A 16,008-nucleotide genomic window follows, 5' to 3' on the forward strand; every position below is an offset into this window, starting at 1 on the left:
AGTGAAGTGGAAAGATGTATGAAATGGCACATGGCTTACCGAACTTTGAAAGAACTCAGAGAATCGTAGCAGAGGACTCTATGGACTTTAGACCTGATACTTGTTTTGCAAACACGTTCTGCTCACTCTTTCATGTACTCCTGGTTTTAGTGGTCAAAGAAGAGACCACTGAGCAGAGGCTACAATCCTCAATTACTTTGTTTCCAAATGCTGGACCATCTTCCATATTATGTTGGTACTACTTCAAACTGTTACGTGGCTCAGGCTCGAGGCTGCTCCATTTCCCTTGCAGTCTATTGTTCAAACTGCTTGATCAAATGATGTTCTCTCTTTTCTGTATGTAGTCCCTAAACTTCTAATTTATGTTGTCCTTTATACCATTCAAAATATTCCTTTTCCTCTTCTGAATTCAAGATCTCTGATTTGTCAGAATATACAGCACATACGACTTCAATTTCACAGTGAAAGTGTGGATATGCTGTTTCATCTTAACATTTATTTAAATTTTCATGTAGTTTAAACAAAAACATGACATCCCGTTTCAACTGATATAAAGAAATAAAATAAACCACTTCTACGAAGTTAGCCAGTGTATAGACTTACTTATTTTACAAAATAAGAAGGTAGGAACATGTTACAAAATAACAATCAAACCAATCAATGTCAATAGTGCAAAGAATAAATTGCAAGTATGAGAGAGACAGGGAAGGAGGGTAGGACGGATGGGAGGATGGGTGGCTGGCTGACTGAACAAAACAGGAACATTAGGAAGAGCTATGCAGGTTATCACACAGAATTTTGTATCTTAGACATGTCATGATGTAGATTTAACTTTAGTGGCAGAAGAGGGTAAGTACTTCATCCACTAGGTGATCTCTGTGTGCTGTAAATTCTTGTGCTGGTCAGTTCTAGAGATTAATACAGCTATGCACATGAGCTGCTAAGAGTAACTGAAAGAAATTTTTCACCAACTGGAACAAAGGTGACCTATCAAGGACTTGATCAGTGCACTGAAGGGCCAAGGAAATGATTGAGAATTTTGTGCAAGCAAAAGAGCAAGCACCTCCAGGCTGAACTTCATTCACCTTTTCCAGTTGCTTTCATGCCCTTTCTTGTGCAATTGCTGTCTATCCTGGGAGGGGACAGTTCAAGAGGAAGTTTTAGCAGCTACCAAATAATGTGGACAGATGGTGGACATCCTATCAAGTAACTGTCAGCCAGCAACCCACTAGAGCAGGAAGATTATTTCTGTAGTGTTTATAATGTTACTGCTCTATCTGACTCCTTCATAGGATGACTAAATTTAGATCTAAATAAAAGAACCAAAATAACATCAGTCAGTTTTAGTATTTCTCAGATGAATTCACCCATTTTCCTTTTCTAGCAGAGTGTCCATAGTTAATAAATGAAAGAGATATTAACTAAAATAACCTCAGCTGCCTGGAGATATTGTTCATCTTTACCCCTTGTGATCAAAGACACTTCATGTTTCTAGGCAAAATTCTATACAATACCTCAAGTCTTACCACAGTACAAATATTAAAATCCTAATGAGAAATAGAAAGAGGACTGAAAGTGGTAATCACTTCAGGGAGTAAAGGCATGCTTACCTTGAAGGCACATTTCCTGCATGGAGTGTTTGAGTACTACAAAGCTTTCATATATACCAAAGGACAGTGACTGCATCTTTCTCAAAAGAAGCAGTAATCTGAAACTAGTCAGAGAGATTTTTCTGCATGATTAAAAAACAAATAAAAATTCCCACTACAGGTACTGCTTGTATCTAAATAACTTCTGCTCTTTTCAAATTCTTCTCAGATCTTTTCCCGTCACTCCAATCAAGTCTGTTCAAATTACTACTATACTCCCATGGGTGAAGAGTATATGTACATAAAGTACATATATGACAGTATGTAACAGTGAAAAATTGGCACTATTTAATCAATGAAAAACAGTGGAGACCTCAGTAAGGGCACTTAGGATCCCAGTGTTCAAATTCTCAATGCTTGTAATGGTGCTGGACTCAAAAAATAATTCAGTTGAGACACCTGGTGACACCAACAATAGACTTCTTAAAAACTTTGGTTATTAGCACTCTTTTGAAAAATCAAACTATTTAGTCCAGTCCTTAGGAAATAAGGAAATTAAGATCTTTTGAGATTCTGGCTGGGTTATTCATCCTTAACACTTGAGAACTCAGTGGCAGGTACATGTAAAAATCTCTCCAGAGATAAGAATGGATTAAAATAACTTTCATATAAATCACAACACTTATCCAGTTTTGCCTGCATAAATTCATGATGACTGGAAGAAATACTTCTGTGTACAACTACACAAGAAAGATGAGAGTCAGGTTTTTCATCCATTGATTCTGAATTTAAAAATAAACAAAAACCAGTGATGAAGTGGTAGAGAAATTAAGTAAATCCATAAAGGTCTGGTATTTTTATCTTTCAGTTACTGGAAAACAGAATATTCTGTGGCACAAGTATGACAGAGGCTGAGTAGTTTAACAATTCAACAGTGATGGAAAATTATATTCCTTTTATTTTCTCCCCTCTTAAGGTGTACAACATAACTTTGCTAACCTGTCTTACTTATTTGTGTTTCCATGAGCTATGGGGCAATAGCAAAAAAATCAGACACTGAGCCTGCAGGTCAGAGTAGAAATATCTCCATTTCTTTCACAAAACATTCTCATGTTTCCTCAGTAACATCTCAGCACTGCTTCAGCTTGGTTTTTGTTTGTTTTTTTTTATATTTTTTTATTTCTTGATGGTGAGATTTCAGAAACTGTACATTAGGAGCTGCAGTGAAAAGCAAGAAGACCACCCAGAAATTCTTCGACTGCCTTTGAACAGGAGTGAATTTTGAAGAGGAGTTGCCATGCAACTTATCACAGCCAGCCTGTGCCAGAGCTGAGAATCAGTCACAAATTCAGCCCTGTGCTCCCAAGTATTTCACAACCTATACAAGTTATCATGAATAATACCAGAAATTTTAATCCATTGATCTCAAAATCCTTAATAAAAGTTAATAGCATTCTTACATTTACAGAGAGATGTTGCAAATGCTTAGTGTTACCTGGTGTGCTCCAAGGAGCATCCTGGGCCCAGAGGGCTACCTGCAGTGGAGTATTACAGGCTTGTCAGTAAGTCCTACAAGAATTGAGACTTTACATATTTACACCATTTACATGTACACCATTTACAGTGGTGTACTTGTCCAAGTATGTGTCACTAGGGTGATGCAGGCTTGAAATGTAGGTGCATATAAAAAAGGCATTTAAAGTTCCCTACAATTTATTTTAAATTCTACGACTACCAGTTTCAGGTTCAATTAAATTAATTTCATTATTTATTTGTGATTTTAACATTGTAGTAATTTTTATAGGAGTCACAGTGAAAGTGGTAAATCAAGAGTGTATTAATTTTTTTATATTAAATGTAAAATGAAATAAATTTATAAAAAAGCTTTCATTTTAATTCATTATGATTTTAAATTACATTGCCAAAGTTTTCCAAATGTGTATTTTATAGTCAGTAGTAACCTTTCAAAAGATAAAATAAATTACTTACTTTACATTTAACATTACGAGACAAAATATTACACAAGCCATAGAAACAGCTAAAAATGGGTACTTTTAACACTGTTTTCTCTGAAAAGATGTGTGAATGAGTGATTTTTATCTTCTGAATTTTTATTTAGAAAGAAGTTTTAAGACTTGCTATTACTTCCAGGTAGGTGGGGATAAAAAATCTCCATGACAGAAGCTTGTTAATTTTTGGAAAGAGATTTTGGAGCCCAGTTAATGGGAGTATTATAAAGATACAAGTTACTTATATTGTTGGTTCAAGATAAAACATGAAAATAATATTGTGCTGGACAGACTTCCATGGATTTTCAGGAAAACAAATATTTTCTGTTAAAGTAATTGTGTTCTGACATTTTCAATAACCACCCATTTTACCCATCCAAGAAAACATACAAAAAACCCCCAAGCCCAAAACTAAACCCCCATGTTTTTCCCTTAAATATCTTTCTAGGCAGGAATGATCTAATCTTAGCAAAGTCCCTCTGGTACCTCCACTACTGTAACACACATTCCCTATTACTAGCAGCCAAGACCATGTTCAGTCAAGGTACCAGAACAGCTCAGACTACAAAGTAAAAATTTTAAGAAATCGCAGAGGCTTTCTTGCAACTTGTGCAAACCCTGTGAAAATGTGCACAGTGACATGTCACTCCAGGGATGACAGGAAGGGCTGAACAGAGGGACAGCTCTGTGATCAGCTGTCCCATCCGTAGTTCATCTCCTTCAACACAGAGACCATTCTCTTTGTTTAAGATGCAGAGCGTGTTGATTCTTCAGAATGATGCTCAGGGTTTTCACTCTGTGGACCATTTCAGAAAGGAGATTTTATATAATTTTTCACTCGATCCTCCCTGAATTTTATTTGGCAGTTCAGAAGGAAGCAATTCAGTCAAAGGCCAAACCAAAAGGCATTGAAACAAAATGCTTAATGTGGGAGGGCAAGATTGTGAGATAAAGGCTGTTTTCTGGTGTGGCTGAGATGGTTGCCAGACCATACTTGAGTGCAGAACCTAAATGGTGAAAAGGCAGAAAAGGCAGGCTTGACTGTACAACTGTACTGGTTCCAGCAAAAGCCCGTGGATCCCCTCCAAACAAACCCTGACCACATTCTTCTCAAAGTATGGAATTATAAAAAATTATACTCTTCAGAGCATTATTTTAAAAGTAGTAGTCCCTAATTTTTTAAAAGAAAAATACCCAAGCCCTGCAAGTCCTTTCTTCCAGGTCTTTAATTTGACCAACCCTCTTGGGACTTGCAGACTGATCTTCCTTTACTGTGTAGCACATTCATTGACATCTGCAGTCCTTTCTCCCTTCAGATCCTCATTCAAGCTTTTTTTCTGCTCTATTTCGACCTGGTAGAAGAAAAAGAGGAAGAATATTTGTAATGAGAAAGGAAAACAAAAGGTTCACAAATCTTTCTCTGTGGTGTTCTTATGCTCAGGCGAAGAAACTCTTGGTGACCTGAGAGGGCTGCGAGGAAAAATAGACTGAGGATCAGGGAAAATTGGATTTTATTTACTATAAGGATTTTCAGCCTAATCTAAGCAGTTCTACAATTCAGCAGTGTCATGAAATAATTTCCAAAAGAGATAATGTCATGCAGAGAACTCACATGACTTTATATTCATTACCATTCCCAGTTGTACTCTGAATTCAAGCTCAGAACCAAATCTGCAGACGATAGGTGGCTCCCTACGTGACAGCAGAAAATCAGCCTTAATTATAAATTCTGAGAAGGCTGATGTATAAAGCAAAGAGAGTTTTTAAATGATCTTGAGTTTGAAGAGACCCGTAAGGATCATCAAATCCAACTCCCTGCTTCTTGAAGCAGTGCCTAGCATTACCCCAAATCTCAGCACATTCCCTGCTGTCCTCAGGCTCAGAGGTGCTTTGGCCTACAAATACCAGTTTGGATTGGGATAGGGCCAAGGGGATCTATGTTTGGGTTCTAAATTTCCACATCTCCAAAAACTTGGGAATAATCCAATGTTTTAATTCTTAAAAGAGATACTTAGGAAATATTATCTCCAGTGAATTTAAGAAACTACTAAAAATATAATTACAATTACCAGTAAAAATATTTGCCATGAGAATCTTTTCAGAATCTCTTTATCATTGCTCTCAAAGAAGGCAATGTAGGATGCCAAATTCTCTGCTGAGTATTCAGCTAACATGCAAATTTACTGAGATATTTTGGCAGGTACATACATAGTGCTCTTTCCTATCTGCTCCTCTCCTTAGGGCAGGCAGAAGAAAGAAGTATTTAGGCAGAGAAATACTGTGATTCTTTTGTCTGCAGTAGGACTCCCACGGTAGCACTCCCACTAGGGAAGAGCAGCAGAACTCCTGTCTAACTCTCCCTATCAGCTAATCTCCAGGAGCTGGCTGTGTGCACGCTCTTCCACAGACAACTGCAAGCAAATTTATTCCATCTTTGCTGAGATAATCCACTGCTTATTTGCCATGAATCAATAGCTGCACATGGGTAGCTACTGCACACAGCCTGGCATGAACCAAAATCCCACCTCTATTGTCCATGGTATTTTCCCTGTCTGCCCACTCTTTCAAGACAATGAAGCATGCAAAGTAACCATGGTGATCAGCACTGCTCAGTTTTACCTTGTAGCTGTAGTGTGCTGAATAGTTGACCCACTTCCTGACATCGGTCTTGTCCTCAACAGAGATGGAGCGGACAGCGGCTTTGGACGCAGAAGTGGTGGGCATGTCAAACTCCACATCTACATAGCGGACAAAACTGGAAGGCACTTCCCGGTCAGAGCCAAGCTCTAGGTGACAGAAAAAGCAGTGAGGATGGCCAGAAGCTGGAAAAAGAGAGTAAACAGTCATGAGAGTTGTGTCAGATGAATCAAAACACAATGCCCAGGAGAAAGCAGCATCATGAAGCTGCAGGAAACCGAGAATCTCCCTAGGTGAATTAGTTCATAGCAAGTGTCTTACCTGCTTCACTGTGGCTGAAGTTAACAAAGGAATTAAACAAAATGCAAAAGGATTGCTAATCACTCTAGTTTGCTTTTAGTGGGTGAAAATACAAGAAGTAAATCAAGCACAGTAGGGTGAAAGTATTTGTCCTCTTGATTCCCTCAGTGATTGTCACATGCTAAGTACATTGTGGCACATCCTTCTGAAATGCTGTGAAACGACAGTAAGGAAAGACAGAATTTGGAAATATTTGATGTTTATTTGAAATTGTTTCCCCCCTTTTTAACAGAAGAAAATGTACTGGATAAGGTTAAATAACTTTCTTGTGTTCAAAAAGCAGATTTCTGCAAAGCTTCAAAACAACAATTTGTTCCTCACTGGAACCCATGGCAAGGTGGCTAGTCATTAAGGATGGCAAGGAGAGGAGGTAATGTTTAGCTCTGTCATATGTAAATAACCTTTCTTCTTTGTTTTCCTGGACAGCAGTGATGTTTAAAAATTAAAGCAGGGACTTCTAGTCAAACTAAGTTGCTTTTTCTCTGACTGCTGCCAACTACTTAAGCTCTTGAGCAAGTAATTTAATGTCTCTGCCTCAGTTTCTCTGTTTGCAAAATGAGGATGAAAGCCTTCACAGCAACACAGGGCTTTCTGATTGAAAGGATCCCATAATCAATGTATGTGTAAATGAATGTATAAGTAAATGAATGGAATCTTTGCCTGCCTTTATTATAGGCTTTAGGATTCCTGAACAGTTGTTCACTAGGAAAATTCTTCTCCATGCAGGTCAGCAAGGTGTACAGGACAGAGAAAAGGAAGGAGGAACGCAAAGTAAAGAGAACTGGGTGGGGAAAGCCCAGAAGCTCCCACTGGGAAAAGATGGAATACACCTGCTTAGCCCAAAGTCAGCCTTGTTAAACTGAAGCCTGAAAAGCAAGATGTAGGATTTTTGAAGTATGACTTGTCTAAATAGGATGAAATTAGGCAGTCTTTAGAGGGCTTAGGCATTGCAGCATCCCACCTGACTTCTGAAATAGAACTGGGAAAAAAACTCTACTCGGCATAAGTCTGGGTAAGAATTTCATCTAGAGTCAGCCTCATATTTCAAAATGGTCTAGCCAAAGTTCCCGCACCACTGGAAGGTTTGTAAAATAATGTGTGTGCAGCAAATGCAGTGAGAGGCTGTGCAGTTCAGCAGAGACCAAGGATATGCAGCACCATAGCTGCAGACAAGTTATGAATGAATGGTTGCAGTTATCAAGCAGATATAGAAGCCCAAGTTCTTGCAAGCATTAAAAATACATCTGCCTTTTATCAGGATTAATTATCCCAAGCAGAGTACTGACTCATTTGCCCTGGTTCTAGAGCGAGCCAGGATCTCTGTTTGACAGCCCCGCCTGGCTTTTCATAGATGGACATTCTTTTTCTGGATCAGGAGTTGTGGTACACAGCAGGCCTTCCTGCTGGTCCTGCCCACCACAGGAGAGCAGCAGCCCCAGGAGCTCTCAGGAGCTCTCAGGGAGGTCACTGTGCCCTCCAGCACTGCAGTGCTTTTGCTCCTGGCCAGTTCTTGAGCGTGGCTGTGGTGAGCACAGCCATGGTGGCAATGCAGTTCAGGATCTGACACGTGGCCCCTGGGTGACACAGCACTGCTCTCTGGTACTGCATTATGAAGACGCCTAAAACTGGCTCCAAAAATCTGTGTTCAGCACCCAGTACTGGCAACCAACCCCCAGTCTCAGGCTCCCCCATCCTTTCATGGCTCTTTCCTCACACTGTACCCCTTTCAGCAGACTCCTCACTGTAATCCTTCCCGCTCATCTGCTCTGATATGCTTTTCCTCTCTAGTTTGCTGTGGGTTGCTCCCTCCTCCAGCTGGAGAATGCCAGCAACCCAGGAGGAGTGGCTCTGTTGCCTGGTACGGGCCACATCCACAGCTGCAGAACGTTCAGCTTGTGCTGCGACACTCCTGAGCTGGCACGTGCTCAGCTGCTTTTGGGGGGATGTGTGTGAAGGTATCACTGGGAAGTGTTCAACTGGGCTTGAGCACACTGCAGGCCAGATGCTTTGGAGAGATGAGCTTTTCAACTCTTCATAATTTTCATAATTTCAACTGGATACTTGGTAACATCTCCTCCCCTCCCCACCAACTGCATAAAAATTATGAATGTTATTAATTAAAACCAGCTCGTTGTGGTAGATAAGGTGAACAGATTAAGAAAGCAACTGATCCACTGAATCTACTGCAAAATTACCTGGCCCATCAGTGTTCATTACTGTTCTGGGCATGAGGCTTACAGGGCACCACCTCTATAGACTGCTCAACAGGCTCATTCAGAGCTCTTTCTCTAGAAAGAGGTACCCTTCTTAGTAAAATCAGTAGGAATCAACACACTGCTTTTGTTTTGCACCTCTTGTTTCCTTGAGCTACTACCAGTTTGTTCTGATAATCAAGGATCTGATAAGTAATATATATGCAAGTGTAACTGTGATTGGAGAGAATGTGCTCCAAATGACTCATAACACTCCAAATGTCCCAACATGTTTGGATTAAAAGATATAATCTACTTCAGAAAGTATTTCAGGCAGCATGCCTGGGATCCACAGCCAAACTAGAGGAAGTTCAAATCCAGATCCAAGGCTCTGCATACATGTTACATCCCTGCTTCACAGAAAGAGCCTTTTCCCATGATCAAAGACTGTTTGGATGTTTCCCTAGTATTCTACTGGTGGATTTAAAAAAAAAAAAAAAAGAACGTGAAGCCCAGCCAGCAGCAACTGGATCTGTAAATAGCCTGCAAATAGGTATCCTTCCTCAGCTCTTTTGTTCATAATAATTCTAAATATGTCACACTCAATAAAGTTTACCAAACTGTAAAAATGGGCAAATATTTGCTATGTGGATTTCAGCAATGTGCTCAGTAGAATCCAGTCCCAATTTTTTTCTTTAGGTCAAATCAGAGTCAGAGTATGCACTGTCCTTCACTTGTCACATGCTTTTCAATGTTTAGTCATAAGCAGATACTTTGGCTACAAAATAATACAGACAGTGCTGATAACACTGTCTCCTAGAGTGAGTGCAAAGGGTCCCATCCCATTAGAAAGCACAGAAAGAAAAAATTTAGATAAGAGTGCAAAGCTGCTGAAATAAATTTTTAACAATCTGGGAGCTTAGGATGCTACAACCTGCATACAAGCATGAATTATGGCAGGACACGCTTCCCTGGGGACAGCAGGGTGGGGGTCATGCTCCTCACCCTACACAGAGACTGCACCAGCCCACAATCAGGGAATGGCGTGAAGCACAGGAGGCCCAGCTGGCTATCTGGAGACCTCTGGAGTTCTGGGATTGTGTTTGCAAGGGACTGTGTGTCAGAGCACACACTGTGGATGAACAGCAAGTCCCAAAACGTGTGCCTACATACGTACTCCTGTGAGCATGTCTGGCAGGCAGGCACGTGTGCTGGAGCACACATGCAATGCATATGCCCCAAGTGGAGTGGGCCTGTTGTGTGGCCTCTGGAGGCAGGTGGAGCTGCAGGCTGTGACCACCTGCAGCACTTCCCTCAGTTCCAATGTGATGCCACAACTCCTCCCCTGCTCCGGAGTCCCAGGCATCAAAGCAGGTCATTACCAGGCCAGGTATTTATGGAAGACCCAGAGCGCTCTTAGGGGTGAGTAACAGATATCACAGTAAGACAGCATAAAGTGTGAGTCAGTGGACTCATAGTTTTGTGTTTAGTGCTTGAGAACTGCATCATTTATGACAACTTTGCAAATACATGGAGTTATTACGTGACTTGTGGATGGGGCTGAATACAGCCAAACGTGCACAAGGCTGGTATTTAGATCCCACATGACTATCACCTGGACAAAAGCATATGTTGTCCATCAGGCAAATCTAAGAGGGAGTGAGAATGAATCCCTCTGAGTACCACTTAATATACCTTTGTTTGCCATTTGCTTTAAGAAAGGAGAACCATGGGATGAAGTACCACCAATAAACAGAAATAGTTCCTGAAGGGCAAGGTCAGATTTAAACTACTTGGCCTGCCCTGTCATCACTTTGGGATTCCCTCCCTCTCACATACCTCATGTGTCTTGGCCAAGACAGTGCTTCCAAGGCTCTTCCTTTCCCTGAAATAACATCTGATCTGACCGGAGGGGTGAGGACACTCTCTTCCTCTCAGGATGTAAACAAATACCAAGTGCCCTGCGTTTTGCATGATGACACTGATGGATAGATGCTCTGTGGCAGGGGTCCAACAGCAGCAACAACTCTGTAATGTATTTCCTTCCCCCTGTCACAGTGTATATACAATAAAGAGTCACGATGGGAGAGAAGGAAACAAGAGGCACAGATCAGTATCTCCCTCAGAGTAGCAATGAGTAAGGCAGCATCACCTTGCAGGAGGCAGCAGAGACAGGGGTTTGCCTCTTCTCCTGGTTTGCTACTGGCATGTTCTGTTCTTGTGTTACAGTATGAGGGCTTTCATTTCCTCAGCTGTGATGTCTGTATGGCACACTGAGATCTTTGCAGAGAACATACCACAGAAGGCCCAATTTCACAGCATACCATTCCCAGACCCTGTGCAGATGGCATATTGAGATTTTCTTCATAAGCATGTTATTGCTCATAAACAGCCTGGGGTGAATTTTTCATTGCTGTATTTCTCTCAAGCTTCCAAGCTCTGTCTTCCTCCACCTCAGTCTACAGCAAACCAGGAGCCTTCCCTTTTGCCAGTGATACCCCTCCAAATTGGTAACACGTGGTGTAAACTGGTGTCCTTGGGCTGAAATGTGACCCAAAAGACTAGGATATCTGGATCACTGTTTTGCTGACACTATAACTCAAACTCAGGAAAAACATATAGAGAGTGCCAAATGTGGTATGACAATGAGCTTTCCTTCAGGGAACACTGAAACCCTCCCAGTGACCCAGATGCATTACTACAGCATTAATACTGAAAAGTCCGTATCATTTGTAAAATTCTAGATCAGATAGGTCAAGAAGCAGAATTCACTACACCTAAGAATAAGCCTGACTTGTCCAGCTTTATTGTGCACTATGGATGCCAGACAGCAAATAGAACGACTACCAGAAATGGCCAAAGGGAACAGTAGCTTGCCTACATCATTTTCATGTTTAATTATGACCATGCTACTAGAAATACAAAGACTTGGGATAGAAATACAAAACGGGTTTCATGCTGGTATTCTCTCTTCAGGTTTAAGCTGTAATTCCCTGTCTGTACTGATGACACAAACATAGCCACAAAATGGTGTTTGGAAACGTTTTTGTTTTTTTTTTTAATGGTTGAGCAATGTCTTCTGTTCTCCTACAGTCCCCACATCAGACAATTCAGAGGCATTAACTGTGGCATATGCATTGAAATACGTAGCACTGTCCCAGTATGCTTGGAAAAGATGACACAGAGTGCTGGAGCTACAGCAATATATCTGATCCTGTCATTCAGCCCCACAGTATAGAATCTTGCTTCTGCAAGTTACATGAAAAAGCCTTGCTTCCAATCATAGTACTGAGCACACAGATGTTTGATGCCTAGGTTTCACAATCAGAGAATCATAGAACCATTTACTGGAAAATATCTTTCGGATTTTCAAGTCCAACCATTAACCTAGCACAAATCTAGTCTACCACTAAACCATCTCCCTAAGTACTACCTCTTTTAAATACCTCCAAGAAGAGACAGAACACATATTTTTGCATCTAGAAAACCTAAAACTGATTTTATCATTAGCTGTATTTGTAGTATACGTAAAACTATTACAATGAAGGGTCAGACAAATACTTCATGCAACTAACTTATGCCTTTGGTACACTACAGATGATGATATATCTCTCACCATTTAAACTCAGTATTTTTTATCTTTCAAAATACGTAATTTGTTTTAGTTTATTCCTGCAGAGATGGTATATGGCACTCACCTGAGTTTTTGTCAGGCAGTCGGTTTATCCTCCAAACGATGGAATTAAAGGCATGCTCGTATTTGGCAGTTCCCAAAGTTACTCTCATTACTGGCTCAGAACCAGACAGACTGGTTGATCCAAAAGTGGCTCCCTTGTTCACCTTGGCTTTCAAAGATTTCTCCCCCAGGACACTCTCCCTGCGGAAGTTCTTCACCCACTCACTTGGCACGGGGTAGCGGATCATCACGTTTTCACAAGGGACCTGAGTTAAAGGGTCATGGTTGGAAGAGAACCCCGTGGACATCATCAGCCAGCTCTGCACCTCCACCTCAGCACCATTGATGCTGGCAGCTGTCCTCAGAGTAAAAGGCAAAGTTTTCTCAGCAAAGACAGTCCTGAATCTCATCAGTTCAAACCGACAGGCATCCAAGGGGTTGAACAGGATAATACGGGAGTTATTAAACACATCCTCATCCACACATGAATGGAAGCGGCAGCTGTATAATTTAATCCACTTAGTGGTAGTAGTGGGCATAATATCCTGCCTTGCAACTATTTCATTCCCTTTGATCAGGATATCATTAAGGCCCAGTCTGCATTCTGCCAGGCCAGAAAGGAAGCTGAGAACATAGATATGAGTCAGCACACTGTGCTGGAGAATCCCACTGTCTCCCTTGGCCAAGATGCCATGAAACTCATCCCTGACATCCACAGTGATTTCTTCTTCTTGGTAATTCAGTCCCACTGTGCTCAGATCTGTTGATGAAGCTGGCAAGTTCATCAGTGTGTCTTGCACAGCAGTGATGAAGCTGAGGAAGTCTTCATAATCTGTAGTCCCAAGCTTGATAATTTGCTCTCTCTCTGCAGTGTGTGCAATGGCTGGCTTAGGCTGATACTTCTTTTTCTCCTTGTATGTTGTGCGATCCAACCGCACGCTGTGTATCCTTCCATTCTCATCGTAGTTCTGCAGCTTGCGCTCTGAAATCTCATGATTGATTTCAAGTTTGAGCTCCCGAAAAGGCTTCTCGAGTCCCTTCTCATAAAAAAGCTGTATACATCCACTGTTAGTCAGCTTGACGTATATGGGTCCCCAGTGCCTCGATGACATAATGTTCTTCTTCTCTGGGATCCTCAGCATCATTGGCCATCCATCCTTTGGCTGAGATGGTGCCAGGTTAAATAAAGCTGCATCCAGATCATATGGCATCATGGGGTCATCATCAGGCAAGGTAGGACTGCTCACACCATCTGGGTCTCCAATCTGGAGCTGTTTGAGCTGCTCTACAGCATCTGTGTGCGTTACAGTCTTGTTTGCCTCATGGAAACTGACGGTATCAGGCTCTTGATGGAGAATAATGAGAGAGTCTCTTTGGCTTTTGCCTGGAGCACTGGAGACAGAAGAGCTTTTGGAACGCCTCTCTTGCTCCTCAAAGAATGAGCTGAATGGATTGATGGGTGAGGGTTGGACATCTCGAAGAGATTCATCCAGAAAGGGATTAGTAGCACTCCATGGTGGTGTTTCAACAGAAGGCAACTTGGTTAAAGAAGAGAGATCTAGTTTTTGAATTTTGGAGAGGTCTCCCAATGTACTTTTGGGACGCTCTCTTTTCTTTAAAGACGTAGTGAGATTAAAGTTAACATCTGGAGCCTGTGTTTCTGCAGGTGGGGTATCTGTTTTCAAGGGAGAAAGGCTCTGTGGTGTAAAACTGACTTCATTGTCATCAAAAGTCACCCAGCTGGGAAAGCGAACTGTGGTTGGGGTAGATGAATGGCCATTCATGGAGGTGTTGTTCAGCTGCCAGTTGACAGCCTCCATATCTATCTCTTCATCTTCCTGGAGAGACGAGGAGTTGTCTTTAAAAAAAGAGGGGAGGGGAGGAAATTTCAGCTAATTATTCTGGAATTATCTAATTCAATCCTCAAAAAAACCCTCAGAGTCTGCTCACTCAAGGAAGGCCTATTCATATGTTGGGCAAGAATAAGATAGTCAAAAGACTTGGCTAAAATGCTGAGGAGTCTGACAAGAATTAATTAAAAGATACACAGTTGAACACAGAAAAGGAATCCAGAAAGACATATTAAAGGAATGACAGCAATGATTATACTGATCTCATCCCAACATAATGACCTAAAGGAGAAACCACATGTCACAGTGATTTTTTACAACTTCCCTCTCTAAACTTTCAGGATGAATTTCTTTTCTACTGTTATCTTCTGTTATTTGCCTGGAATGTTCCCTCAGTCTTGTTACAATTTTACTCCCTTTTCTCTCCCCATACCCTTTGCTCCAGAGAATAATCCAGTAGGAAGAGGAATGAACATCGAGGAAGAGCACATCTGCAATCTGTCCCCACATACTTGTCTGTGCATTTGCCATTACCACAAAAGCACACGGGGTATGGTGATGGAACTACAAAAGGTGCCCATGTGTGATTTTCCCCAGGATGTGTTCAGCAAAGAGACTCTTTGTTGTACCCAGTGTGCAAGACTCTGACAGTCCTTGGATGCCTCTGAAACAGCTCTTGGCGAAGCTGTGATCTAGGGATTTATGTTAGGACAAGGAAAAACATGGTTTTAAATTGTGTTGTGGAAGCTGTCCTCATCCTCTCTCAGGACAGGGCACATTTGAGTGCTATTTTCTTAGTCTCAGGCTCTGCCAATACACTTCCTAGAAAACTGTACCACAGTGCACTATTTCAGTCCCAGCTCTTTCCAGGATTGTTGTAGTGGTAATAAGGTGTTTTCCAAAATGAGCACAAATTCTCAGTGTTAAGAAATGTAATGATCTTCTTCCCATTTTTTTCCTACTGAGCTAATGAATCAGAATGCTCTAAAAAATGAGCTGCCAGCATGAAATCAAACTCTGTAACTGCACCACGTTTGTTCTACATGACACAGCAGTGCTGGTATTTGTGCTTTTTGCTTCTCCCATAAATCCCATGTTTTACACAAGTCACTGTTCTTCAGTACAAGCAAGAAGTAAATGTAAAATGTAGCACTGTGATATAGCTGTACACCTGTGATTTGAGTGTAATTTACAGCAACAACACCACCAAACTATTTTAAGTAATTATTTAAATTGCCACCAGTTCCCAAAAAAGGTGAGCTTGATTTCCATTCTGCCTCAACCATAACAGACAATTTGAATTTTTATTTCAGCTACAATTTAGAATATGAAATAGGGAATAATCATGCTAGCTGAAGTGCTGCCATGAGCTCATTATAATCTCTTGGCTAACTTGATATTCTAGTCCTCTCATTCCAGTAAGTTTACCCAACTGATCTAAGGACAAAACACATCAACCAAGTTCTAAGGGTTATTACAATTGAAAATTATATACGAAGGTGAATGATACCAATTTATTTTTCAAGCCACAGCAATACAAAGCAATAACAAGAACAGACAGCTTTTAAAGACTACCCATGCATTGCAAAACTGTTGAAAAGCACAGTCTTCGACATACTACCTTTAAGGACCCTAGAAGCTTTTGTTGACTTTTTCCATTGATGTTTTGACTTTTTCTATCAATTATCTTTCTAC

The 16,008-nt window shown here is 41.0% G+C and overlaps 1 protein-coding gene across 4 annotated transcripts in view; it reads right to left on the reverse strand.

Annotated features, from left to right (window-relative positions):
* Positions 1-476: 476 nt before the first annotated feature.
* Positions 477-16,008, reverse strand: part of STON2 (stonin 2) — a 68,034-nt gene continuing 52,502 nt past the window's right edge. For all 4 annotated transcript variants that reach the window (XM_058025478.1, XM_058025476.1, XM_058025477.1 and 1 more), the window contains exons 5-7: positions 12,486-14,321; positions 6,218-6,420; positions 477-4,950 (exon numbers count right to left, since the gene is read on the reverse strand). In XM_058025478.1, the coding sequence (XP_057881461.1) occupies positions 4,867-4,950; positions 6,218-6,420; positions 12,486-14,321 (2,123 nt within the window). In that variant the 3' untranslated portion in view covers positions 477-4,866. The remainder of the gene's footprint in view (positions 4,951-6,217; positions 6,421-12,485; positions 14,322-16,008) is intronic.

Source organism: Melospiza georgiana, chromosome 6, assembly GCF_028018845.1.
Source record: "Melospiza georgiana isolate bMelGeo1 chromosome 6, bMelGeo1.pri, whole genome shotgun sequence".
Lineage (NCBI taxonomy): Eukaryota > Metazoa > Chordata > Aves > Passeriformes > Passerellidae > Melospiza > Melospiza georgiana.